The following is a 12134-nucleotide window of genomic DNA, read 5'->3' on the forward strand; positions in this document are numbered from 1 at the left end:
CATATTTTTTGTACATATGTGGATTTTATAGAGGCCAAATGTCATTCTTTAACAACCTAGCAAAAGTATCAGGTGGTACCCATCATTAGATAGCATTTTAATTTAGGAACATCATCCAAAAGAACCAAAGACTGCCTTCCATTACCAGTGAAAGTGTGTGAAAATTAATTTAATCCATATGCTTTTCCAAAATTTTTAATTCTCTAGAAACTGTTTTAGAGCTCCCATTTTAAGCTTAACTGGTGATGTATTTTACAGTCTCTTGTGGGGAAAAGATCTAGTCAAAGTTTGGAATGCTTAGCCACTTCTACATCAGATGTTTGTACCATCAGATGTTTTAGATTGGTTTGCATTTACAGGATAATTGCCCTCTCCTGCCAAATTCTGGACAAGAAGACTTTGATAAAGATGGGAAAGGTGATGCTTGTGATGAAGATGATGACAATGATGGTGTAGAGGATGATAAAGTAAGCTTTCTTTTACCTTCATAAAACCACCTTCTCCTTTTAGAAGAAATAAGTAAGGACATCCTCAAGAAGCAGTTGGTATCTTTATTGTGGCATAACTTCTGTAAGCCAGAGGTTGGGGTCTAAGCTTTATACCTTGGGCTGTCACACTATTATGTACAGACATAACTATGCTTTATCTGTCTCACATTTCAGGCTGACCCATTTTCTCAGAGAATGGAGCACTTGATATTAGATTGCACAACATACTATTCATTTTGGTAATATGTAAAGCTGATAACACTGACATTGGGATACTCCAATTATACTTAACTATTTAGGACATGGTGGGCAACTGTGGAGACCCTGCAGTGTCACACCTGCTTCCCTTTCCCCCATGAAAATTTGTTTTTGCCCCCATACACCTCTAGGGGATATGGGGACATTTTCATCATGTTTTGTTACAAAAAAAGGCCTCTCTTGGGCCCAGGGCCCCACAAAATGTAGTGGAAATTCACTCCATTTCCATTTGTCCATTGGACATTTTTGAGTGTTTCAGTTGGGGGGGGGGTTGTTTATTTGGGTTTTTATTTTTGAAAAATGGTGCAAGATGTTTTTTGCCCCTGGGGGCAGACATTGTAGAAGTGCCCTGCATATCCACTGGAATGCATTTAGGGGAAATCTGGAGCAAAACATTTTTTTTCCAATATATATATATTTTTTCTATATATATTTGACCCCTGGTGGGTGCAAAACAGCACAGGGAGCTATATTTAGCCCACAGGCCACACTTTACCCACACTTGATTTAAGATATATTATTATTATTATTATTATTATTATTATTATTATTATTATTATTATTTGATGTTAGCTTATTCATTCATTCATTCATCCATTCACTTTTAATTTTGTTTCTGTTTTACTCTTCTATAGACCTTTTATTTGGTTTACAGATGGGGATTTTTCCCCCTGGGAAATTATTTCCATAGTCTCTGTCTTATGTTTATATACTTTTTGTTTAATCTTGTTTTTCCTTTTAGGACAACTGTCCCCTTCTTTTTAATCCCCGTCAATTTGATTATGACAAAGATGAAGTTGGCGACCGTTGTGATAACTGCCCTTATGTGCATAATCCTGCTCAAATTGATACAGATAATAATGGAGAGGGTGATGCATGTGCAGTGGATATTGATGGAGATGGTATGTTCTCATTAATTCATGTATACTTTATTTATATTCAGGTTTGTAGCACCTGAATAAACCACTGCTCCATATGAAGGTCAAATAAACCAGAATAAATTATCCTTTATCAGCTATCTACCTCAATGGTACATAATTTTAAAACTCATTCATTGACATGCTTAAAAAAACCAATGTATGGTGCAACATTTACCATGTGACTGTTTGTGTTCCCAACTATCTAGTTTATACCTACCATTTTCAGACAAGATTGGCCAATCTTGAGGTCACTGTTTAGAATGAGACTAATCAATGAGAAAACACAACCAATTAGATTTGGTTCTGTCCAGTGGCGATGTTCAATTTACAGAAATGTCTGTGTTCCATTTGACGTTTCCATGAATGGAAAGGGGAGGAGGCAGTTTTTGCTTATTTCTTCTTGCCTGTCTTTGTCACCATCCACACTGATTTAGAGGGTTCTCAAACCTTCCAAAGTAGATTTTATGGAGTATATGTAGTTACAACAGAACTGGTTAAAACTGCCTTCTCCTATTTTATTCATGGAAACTTCCATTTGATTATAGAGATTTCTAGGAATGGAAGAACATCTTCTTTCTTCAAAAAATTGCCACTGGATGCAGCCTTGTAATACTTTTTCAGATATAATTTTGTGACTGTTCAGGAGGCAGATAGTGTGACATTTTCATTTGTTCCAAGTTGGCAACATAGGTGCAAATCCAAATTCTACAAATATGTAAAAAATAGTTAAAGTGTGACTACTATTGTAACAATGCAGGCAGGAATGTGCATTTGAATTTACATTGAAATGTGCATCCATTTCAAAATAATATTTTGCAGATGGACTGTGTCCTCACTTGATCCTTATCCTGGAAACATAGTGAAATGTGCATGATTTATGCCCAGTATTCCTAATCCAACAGGGATACATGGACACAGGTTTATTTGTACACACAAACCAGTTAACGCTCATGGGTCTGTATTAGTTCTCTTGAATCTTTCAGCAGCTGATGCCACCAACCATGGTATCCTTCTGGGTTGTTTGGCTGTTATAGGACTTGGGAGTGCTGCTGTGTAGTCATTCCAGTCTTTCTTGGCTGAACATTCCTGGAGAGTGGGCTGGTGGGACTGGTATTTTTGTCTTTTGTTCATTAGCCTGTGAGGTACCACAGGGGTCAATTCTGTCCCCTATATTTTTCAACATTTATATGAAGCAGCTGGGAGAGATCATTCAGAGCTTCGAAGCTGCGTGTCATCAGTATGCTCATGATACCCAATTTTATCTACAACTGATGCCAAAGAGGCAGTGATAGTAAAGCGGTGGATGCAGATTGGGGCTTAATCCAGACAAGACAGAAGTGCTGTTGATCAGTAGGAAAATCAGCTTGAGTTTTAGATGGCAGCCTGTATTGGATGGGACTATACTAAAAAAAGTCTTTATCATCTTCCCTATTCTGGAATAGAATGGATTTTATCTAGGCATGTTTAACAAGTTTTTTTTTTGGTAAAGTCTTATCATTTTATGATGGAAGAATCGTTTTTAAAAGAATATCCCATTCATTTTATATGTCAATGTAACAAAGAATGTAAGAACAATTCTGATCTAATAAAGCCATAGTCCTTTTTATTTATTTATTTACTACATTAATCTAGGCCACCCAATAACATAGGTTCTTTGGGCAGCTCACAAGAGGTGAAAGATAATGTAATAAAACATTTTTGCAGAATATTCCTGTATGAAGAACTACATCTGACATGCCAACTAAATCAAATGTCTTCACCGAGAGGGCTTGCCAAAATGGCTTAGAGGAGGAAGAGAGATGTATTTTGGATGTTAGAATAATAAGAATCTCAAATTACTTTTTTGGTTCTGAAACCAATAATGATATTTAAGGTTATTAAACTGGCAAAACTGGCCTGAACAGTAGCCCAGTGCTGAAAAATCTACCAACTCAAACATTGTTGGTATTTTCACATTGCCTCTAGGTTTTGGCATGACTTGCATGCAGAAGCATCCATGTCTCAAGGATGTTGCTAGAGCATTTCCTGGCAAATCAATCCCAGTTTTCAGCACTGAGGGAAAAATAAACCCTTATTAAGCCCTAGATTTGATTCAGTAACTGTAAAACTTTGGATGTGTCTATCAGGAGAATCTCTAAAACTTTTGAAGGTTTTTCAGAGTATAAAGTTTCTATCAGCGTTCAGTTACTTATTTTATTTATGTAGACCTTTATAGCTCATTTTCTCTAGATAGCCAAGGCAGTTCCTAAGAATTAAAATGCTTTCTATTTTTTTAAAAAGCATATGCATGTAGGGATGGAAAGAGTATTTGAAAATATTTTAAAAATGGTTAAAAAAAACCTAAAATATTTTTAAGTGTCAAGAGATGAGAGAAATCCTTGATGTGCAAAAATCTGCAGTTCAGGAATGAATCTATACAAAATTGCATGTGGTTTTGCACAGAAAACAATGTTTACTTTATTGAAAACAACATTTTCTGCCCCATATTAATATTTTCTACACGGAAAATGCTGTAGTTGGAAAATACTCTCCATAAAATTCTCATAAAATATTTCGTACAGAAATCAGGATTTTGTTTTGCACAGAGGATAACATTTCTTATGGGGCCAGGGAATGCTTTTTTGTCTGCAAAGGAAATGCAGGTCTTAGCACAAAACAATAATGTATGAATTTTGCACAGAATAAGTCTCAATGGAAATATTCTTTGAAAACAATACAGAAGACTTGCTTGCAAAAGGGAAAAAATTCTTTAAAGTACTCATTGCTTCCTTGGAGAACAACATTAGCTAATGCACATTAGTTCCCCCCCCCCCCCCCCAGTGGTACATACAAGGATCAGTTAAAACATGGCCACAGAATATTACAAAAGTTGGAAACAAAAATCTAATGTATATCAGTTCCATTAAGGAGATGCATTCCATACAATTTAAAAAAACACCCAGTTTACATAGGGATAAGGAGAAAGCAGTAGTAACTTGTTATACTTCAGTAGATTCCCAGAACCCAGTAGTCAGCATGATCACTGCTCATGCTGTTTGAGTCCTTGTGTGTGTTATCATTTAAAAAATTAACTTTTCCAAGCTCTGGGGAAAGTAGACAGTGCAATGGTAGGTTGTTGCTATTGTTAAACCATTGAACAGAGAAAACAGCTGGAAATCACTCTCAGAGCAGAGAATAGTAGCAACAAAAATATGTTTCCTTCAAAATTAGGCTGCTGAATTCAAGAAAGCAAGCTTGGTGGGAAATGAGAGTTTAGATTTGTGTTGAAGTACTAATAACAAATTCCTGGGCAGATCATGTAGTCATCCATGTTCTGGATTCATGCAGAAAATAATACAAGTTTAGGGCCTATCGAAGATTAGAATAATATACTTTTTTATTTTTATGCAGCCTCTTAAATCACATAGTTTAGGGACATCAGCATGTTTCAGTTGTTCTTTGATTCAAAGGCATCTTGTTGCTTGATTCTATACCTTCCTTCTTGCACCACTATTTTCCAGTCCACTACAGTTGATTATCCCCAAGAATTTTGGAGAAAAACTAAGGTGAAACCCACAGTCCTAAAGTATTTCAATCCTTGCTTTATGTCACTTTCAGAAAGTTTTAGATTAGGAGATCGGGCAGGGCTCAGTTGAGAGTGAATGGACATCACCAGAATGGCCCTGACTGAATCAAGGCTGTAGAAATAATGTAGTTTGACACAACTTTAAGTGCTGTAGCTCCATCCTATGGAATCCCAGGATTTGTAGTTTTACAAAATCTTTAGTATTACAAGGTCATTAGAATTTTTACAAGGTCATTTACAAAGGATTTCACCTAAATTTTACTGAACTGTGGGGCTTTCTGCACGGTCATTTGGGACGTCCTCCGGACGTCCCATTTTAAAAAAGGGGCGTCTCTTTTAGACGCCCCATGTCCTATTACGGACTCCGTCCGTACAAGATGGCGGCGCCCTTTCTACATGGGCGCCGCCATCTTTACGCATCGGACGCATAGCGTCCAGACGCGTCGCGCTGCTGCTGACGTAGCGAGCGCGCCCCTGGCGCCTCGCTACGTCGCAAACGCGACGCAAAAAGAAGCTCCATTTTGGAGCTTCTTTTTTCGGTCCGCGCGGGAGTCGGGCCGTCTATAGGCTCCGGCTCCCCCGCGGACCTTCTGGCGGCGGCGGCAGACCGCCACAAAGCGGCGGTGTGTAGCCCGCCTCAGGTAGTGTCAAAACCAGCATGCAGAATCTAATAGATTCTAATAGAATCTAATAGCTAACAGAATAACTAAAAATATTGTTTGAGAGAGAGAATGGAGGAGGAATTTAATAGTCTTGCCTATCTACTGTGTCTTGCAAAGTTTTTGTGTGATAGGAAGTTGAGCAGAATGTTGTCCTTATAGAGCTAGACTGAGCAATGACACAATCAGTATCTCATCCAAGAGGTATTTTGCCAATGTAGAGCCAGATAGCACAACACTCTAGTCTATATAATATTTGTAACCTAACAGACAAGGCATTACAATTCAGGAAAGGCATCGCTAGTTATGTATGTCCTAAATACTATTGAACTCCATAAGAGAAAACTCAGCAATTAGAAGTACAAGAGTTAAGGGTCAAGAGATTAAGCTGAAAGCTTTTGCAGATGACCTGGTTATTATCTTGGAAAAACCCCTAAAAAGTATTAAGTTTCTTTTGCAAGAACTGGAAAATTTCAGGAATTTGGCTGGTTTTAAATTAAATAAACATAAAACATGGCTGTTGACAAAAAAATTAACAAAAACAAAGGTGAAAAAAATAGAAGAAAAATTGGGTTGTAAAATTAAAGATGCAATTAAATATTTGGGTATCTGACTTTCAAACAAAACGTCAGATCTTTATGATTTAAATTACTCAGTAACCTGGAAAGGAATACAGAAAGAATTGGCGAAATGGAAAAATTTAAAGTTATCCCTATCGGGTAGTGTAGCGACAATTAAAAGGTGTATCCTACCGAAATTGATGTTTTGGTTTCTCAATTTTCCGATAATTCGTAGTCAGAAAGTATTTTTACTTTGGGAAACAGAATTTAAAATATATATATATATCTGGGATGGGAAGAGAGTAAGAATTAAATGGTCAGTTCTAAATAATTCTATAAAAAAAGAGGGAATGGCAGCTCCCGACTTTCAGCTATACTATAGTGCAGCATGTATTCTGTGGACCCAAGAGTGGTTTAAACCAAAAAATACAAAAACCATATTATTAGAACATTATAATTTATGATATGGTTGGCATGCCTATACCTGGTATGACAGTTACAAAAAAGAAAGAATTCAATAAACACATATTAAGGAAATCATTACTTAACAATTGGTTGAAAGCAAAACAAAAGTTCTACTCAGGCATTCCCCTTTGGGCTTCCCCACAAGAGGCCTTCTTAAATCAAGGGGAAAAGGATAATTAACCCATGATAACAAGGGTAAACTCAAATTAAGATCAAAAGAAGAGTTAGCCAAACAGACCGGGGGGGGGGGGGGAATGCAATGGTTGACTTATTTGCAACTTAAACAGAGATTTAAGGAGGATGATAACCTAATAGCTTTTGAAAAAAAAGAAAACGATTTAGACAAAATAATGTTAAAACCTGAAAGGAAAAAATTAGTAAGTAACTTATATAGCATATTACTGAAAAGAAATTTAGAAGAAGAAAAAAAGAATGTACTGTAAAATGGGCGCAAGAATCCGGACATAATATACATTTAGAAAAATGGGGGAAAGCAAGAATTAAAACAAGGAAATTTACAGTTGCCCAAATATTAAAATAAAACTATTTTAAAGTGGTAAATAGATGGTACATCACTCCTTCTAAAATAAACAGAATATATAAACAAATAATAACAGTTGCTGGAGATGTCAAAAAGAAAGAGGATCATATTTGCATATGTGGTGGGAATGCCCATTTACAGAGATGTTTTGGGCAATGATCCATCTAGAAATGAAAAAGATGGTAAATATAGAGTTTGATATGAACCCAGAACTATATTTGTTAAATGTAACTTCAGTATTAGGCGACGAAGGAGAAAGAAAGCACTGGGGAATAGGACTATATTTAATAACAGCAGCTAGAATGCTAGTGGCAAAAAACTGGAAATCCACATATACACCATCTATAGAAGAATGGAAAAATAAAATATTTGAAATGAATTAATTAGACAGATTAACAGCAATATTAAACAAAAGGGACATGGATAAATGGAGAAAAGAATAGTCAGGAGTGACATTCAATTTAATAAACAAATAGAATAGTCAACAGGGGAAACTTTATTTAAGATTTATACAGGTTTAATTATGGTGGGTTACAAACCACCGCTTTGTGGCGGTCTCCTGGCGCTGCTGTTTGCTCCGTGAGGGAGTCACAGCAGCCAAACCACACGACTCCCTCACAGAGCAAAAAAGGAGCTCCAAAATGGAGCTCCTTCTCATGGTGCGGCTATGACGCTGCGAAGCGCTGCTGGCGCACTCGCGGCGTCATAGCTGCTGCGACACGTGCGAAAGCACAGCGTCCGCTACGTAAAAATGGTGGCGGCCATCTGGAACGGCCACCATCATTTTTTACGCACAGAGCGCGTATTAGCGTTAGGTGCGGAAGCACCGCACCTGCCTAACCCTAGGACGCGCTCTGCGCGTACTTTAATGGCAGTGTGTAACCCGCCTATGTGTTTTTATCTTCCTTTGCTATAAAGACAAATTGATGGTTTAAAAATTAGAGATATTTTTGATAACAGAACTGATTATGCTACATTTAATGTACTTATTCTGCTTATTGAATGTATACCATATAATTAACTGAATGCATATTGTATTCTACAATCAATGATGTGCTATTAAGAGAAAAAAAGTATGTCCTAAATACCACTATCCATTCAAGACGACTGGGTTTAAATCCAAAATGACATGAAGTTTGCGAGGTGATCCTAGACCAATCACTGTTTTTCAGTTTAATTTACCTCATAGAAATCCTTGGAGGATGAAACAGGTTGAAGCCCCATTTCTTGCTCTTTGTGAATGGACACTGAATCCTAGTTTGCATTGCCTTTTTATCTTGGCAGATGTTTTCAATGAACGAGATAACTGTCCGTATGTGTATAACACTGACCAGACGGATACAGATGGGGATGGAGTTGGTGATCACTGTGACAACTGCCCTTTGGTACACAATCCTGATCAGGTAAATGAAGTACCACTTCTATACATAGTTTAAATTGTAAGATTTGACAGTTTCCTTGACTGTAGAGGTCTTATAGGCTACTATACAGCTCAGAATCTGAGATGAAACACTTTTTTTTTTTTTGCCTGGCATAAAAAATGTTTCATTAATGGCTGTTGCTTCTTTTCAAGACCTAAATTCATACATGGCTGACAGGAAGAAATATTCTGTTATTGGAGAGACACTCCACAGTATCATTTTCTGCCCATTTCTGCTTACTGAAATCCTTTAGAGATGTCAGAGAGGAAAAAGACTAGGTCTTCCAGCTTGAGGGTGGATTCACGTATGCATGTTTGCCAGTCATTAACTGCCACATGAAGTGATGACACTGAAGTGAAATAGCAACCATTCATCTGACACCACAGAGATCCTGTATTATCTCAGGTTCAGTGCTTTCCGATAAAGGCTATTCAGTCATTCAACTTTGAGCCAATGAATGGTGTGTTGCTTGACAGTGTACATGCATGTGTAAACCAGCTGTGCTTAGTCAAAAGACAGAAGGATTATTTTGCAATATTTCTGAAGAAAGTCTTTTTTGTTTCAATGTTTGCATTTCAATGATGCACTGGGAAGGAGAAGCAATATTTAGTATGATTCCCATGGATTGAGGATGGGAACAATAACAGAACAACAAACATTCATCAGTTAAAACACAACTTCAGTCAAAACATATATCAGTTTAAAAGAATGAACAAGACACATACTTATTAAAACAATCTATGTAAAATTCAAAACTGTAAAAACAATTTTCAGTTTTAAAAAATCATGTGGATAAGCCTCCCAGAAGAGATTAGTCTTCAATGCTGTTTTAAATTGAGACAGCATATCCAGCAGGTTGTTCTACATTCTAGGGGCAGCTGCAGAACAAGTCCTCTGGCTGACAGCTGCCAACCTTGTCTTGGCTGTTTGGAGTAACCATCCACCAGAGAATCTGCAAAGATTTTACAAGCTACTCCTTCTCATAATAATAATGAAAAATGGTTGATCAGTATCATGAAGAAGGGTGAGGGATGGTCCAAAAATCTTTCAGCATTGGTGACACAAAATGAAAATGGCATCTCGCATGGTAATAATGTCAATAACTGACCATATTTGTTTAATATATTTATACCATTTAATATATTTCTTTTATCAAAGTGTTTCCAAAAGAACTCAAGGAATTTTTTTTTTGGAGCATAGCTCCTGGAATCCCTGATCTAGGACATTCTGGGAACTATATCCTGAAAAGTAATTTTTTCAAGCTTTGGTTCCCAGACAATCTCCCATCCAATCTCCTTTGTGAGCCGTCTTGGGTTCAAGTTTGAGAAAAGCAGCATATAAACAAATAAATACATACATAATATAATCCAGGCAATATCCCATACTTATCCCATCTTGACTTCATAAAGATGGCTGCATCAGGTTCCCTCAGACAATCCTTTACCATTTTTTTTGTTCCTGTTTGGTACTCTAAATTCTGCTGAAGTAGAATATCTGACATGCACCTGTACTCTGCCTAATTAGGACCACACTTAGGACAGGTAGAGGAGAAGATTATGTAATGATTCTCCAGGATAGTGAATATCATAGTGTACAAAATGCACTTTCTTTTTTGGAGTGCTTTTATATACAGATTTAAATCATGCAGGAGCTGAGTGAAGTGAGAGTGGGGAGCACATTATATTTCTGTGCATGCATGTGAAACACAGTATCTGCATCTGCTTGTGTATATGTGTGCTTATGTAAACTTTCATGTTGTTTTCCAACAAGGCATTTTAAAATTGCTAATATAGGGCCATAGAAGACAGGCAGGAAGGAGCAGCCTAAGGCCCCTCAGGCCACAAGCGGCCTGGGATTATGGTGACTGCATGGCCTCCTCCCAAAGCTGGCTGTTGCCACAGAACTCAACCCACACTGCCTGTAGCTGGATTATCCCAGGTCCTTTTTGCTCCAGTCCAAAGGGCCAGAGCATAGCATTGGAGCAGCTTTGAGACAATTTGGAGACATGTGTCATCTAGACACCATGCCCCCAAAGCAGCCAGAAGCCACTTCATTGGCCCACCTGTTCCGGGCCTCTATTCCCAGACCACAATGAGTTTTCCAGCCTTATGTTACATCTGTGCTGTATTTTACTCAGAGCTTGGAAAAGTTACTTGGCTCACTTGAGTACTTCTGGAATTGTAGTCCAAAAAGTAACTTTCCCAAGATCTTGCTGTACCTATACTGAATTTAAAAGGAAAAGTTTGCATAGAATTAAGATGGTTCTGTTCAGCAACATGACAAATTATTACATTAAAGACAAACATTAATGCAAAACAATAGGGGCTGCATTAAAGTGAATTCCCAAGTTATTAAAAGGCAATTTCTTAACTTTTAATGCTCTGCCATGAAATATTTGCCTGTGAGGTGGGTGAATGGTCTAGAATTTCTAATTGTGCAAGTTATTGCCACTGGCTCTGGGGATTTGTAAAAAATGAAACAACATACTGAATACCACTGAGGTTGCTAGTAGCCATTCATACCTTACGAATTTTGCTTAGCTAAGAGACATTTCTCACAATAGCAGCACATATTTTTTTCATCTGTAAACTCATATATTGGAACTTGAGTCTAGAACTGGCTTTAAATGATGGTATTGCATTTTTGTCTTGCAATGCTCTCAAGAGGTACTGTGTGGACTGATGCTACAAATTTACCGAATTGAAGCAGATCCTGTAAAGTCTCACTACTAGAGAAAATAGGTCTGAATCAGTCATAATGAAATTTAGAATGAAACTCTTTTACTAGAAATTAATTTTATGTATTAAAGATGGTACCACATCTCATCATGCATATGACCCCCACCCAATCAGGCTCTTTTATTTAGCAAGCCTCTGATGTACATAGGAAGCAAAGAAAAAAGTGAATGAACACCTGTAGCTCTGTTCACATTTCTCCCTTCATACATTTATCATTATCAGAAGAGATGAACAGGGTTGGCTTTTTTGTCACAACCATGCTGCCTGGCCTGCTGTTCTGTGGTTGTTTTGGGTGAGAAATCTAAATCAGGGAGCCTGCATTAAACATGTAGGCTTTCCATGTGATTTAGAACCTTGCAATCCAAATCCTGGAAAAGTTACTTGGAGGGCAGGACTAAATGCAATTGCTAATCCCAAGTAGAGTAGACCCAATTGAATCAGTGACCCAGTGGGCTTGACATACATATTGACTTGCCATCTAGCATGGCCTCTGGAAGCTTCAATTCAAACCAGTACGTT

General features: G+C 37.4%; 1 protein-coding gene across 2 annotated transcripts in view; it reads left to right on the forward strand.

Moving 5' to 3' along the window:
• Positions 1-12134, forward strand: part of THBS2 (thrombospondin 2) — a 67972-nt gene that overhangs the window by 37116 nt on the left and 18722 nt on the right. For both annotated transcript variants that reach the window (XM_042446137.1, XM_042446136.1), the window contains exons 14-16: positions 360-467; positions 1489-1648; positions 8741-8859. In XM_042446137.1, coding sequence (XP_042302071.1) covers positions 360-467; positions 1489-1648; positions 8741-8859 — 387 coding nt within the window. The remainder of the gene's footprint in view (positions 1-359; positions 468-1488; positions 1649-8740; positions 8860-12134) is intronic.

Source organism: Sceloporus undulatus, chromosome 1 (assembly GCF_019175285.1).
Source record: "Sceloporus undulatus isolate JIND9_A2432 ecotype Alabama chromosome 1, SceUnd_v1.1, whole genome shotgun sequence".
Lineage (NCBI taxonomy): Eukaryota > Metazoa > Chordata > Lepidosauria > Squamata > Phrynosomatidae > Sceloporus > Sceloporus undulatus.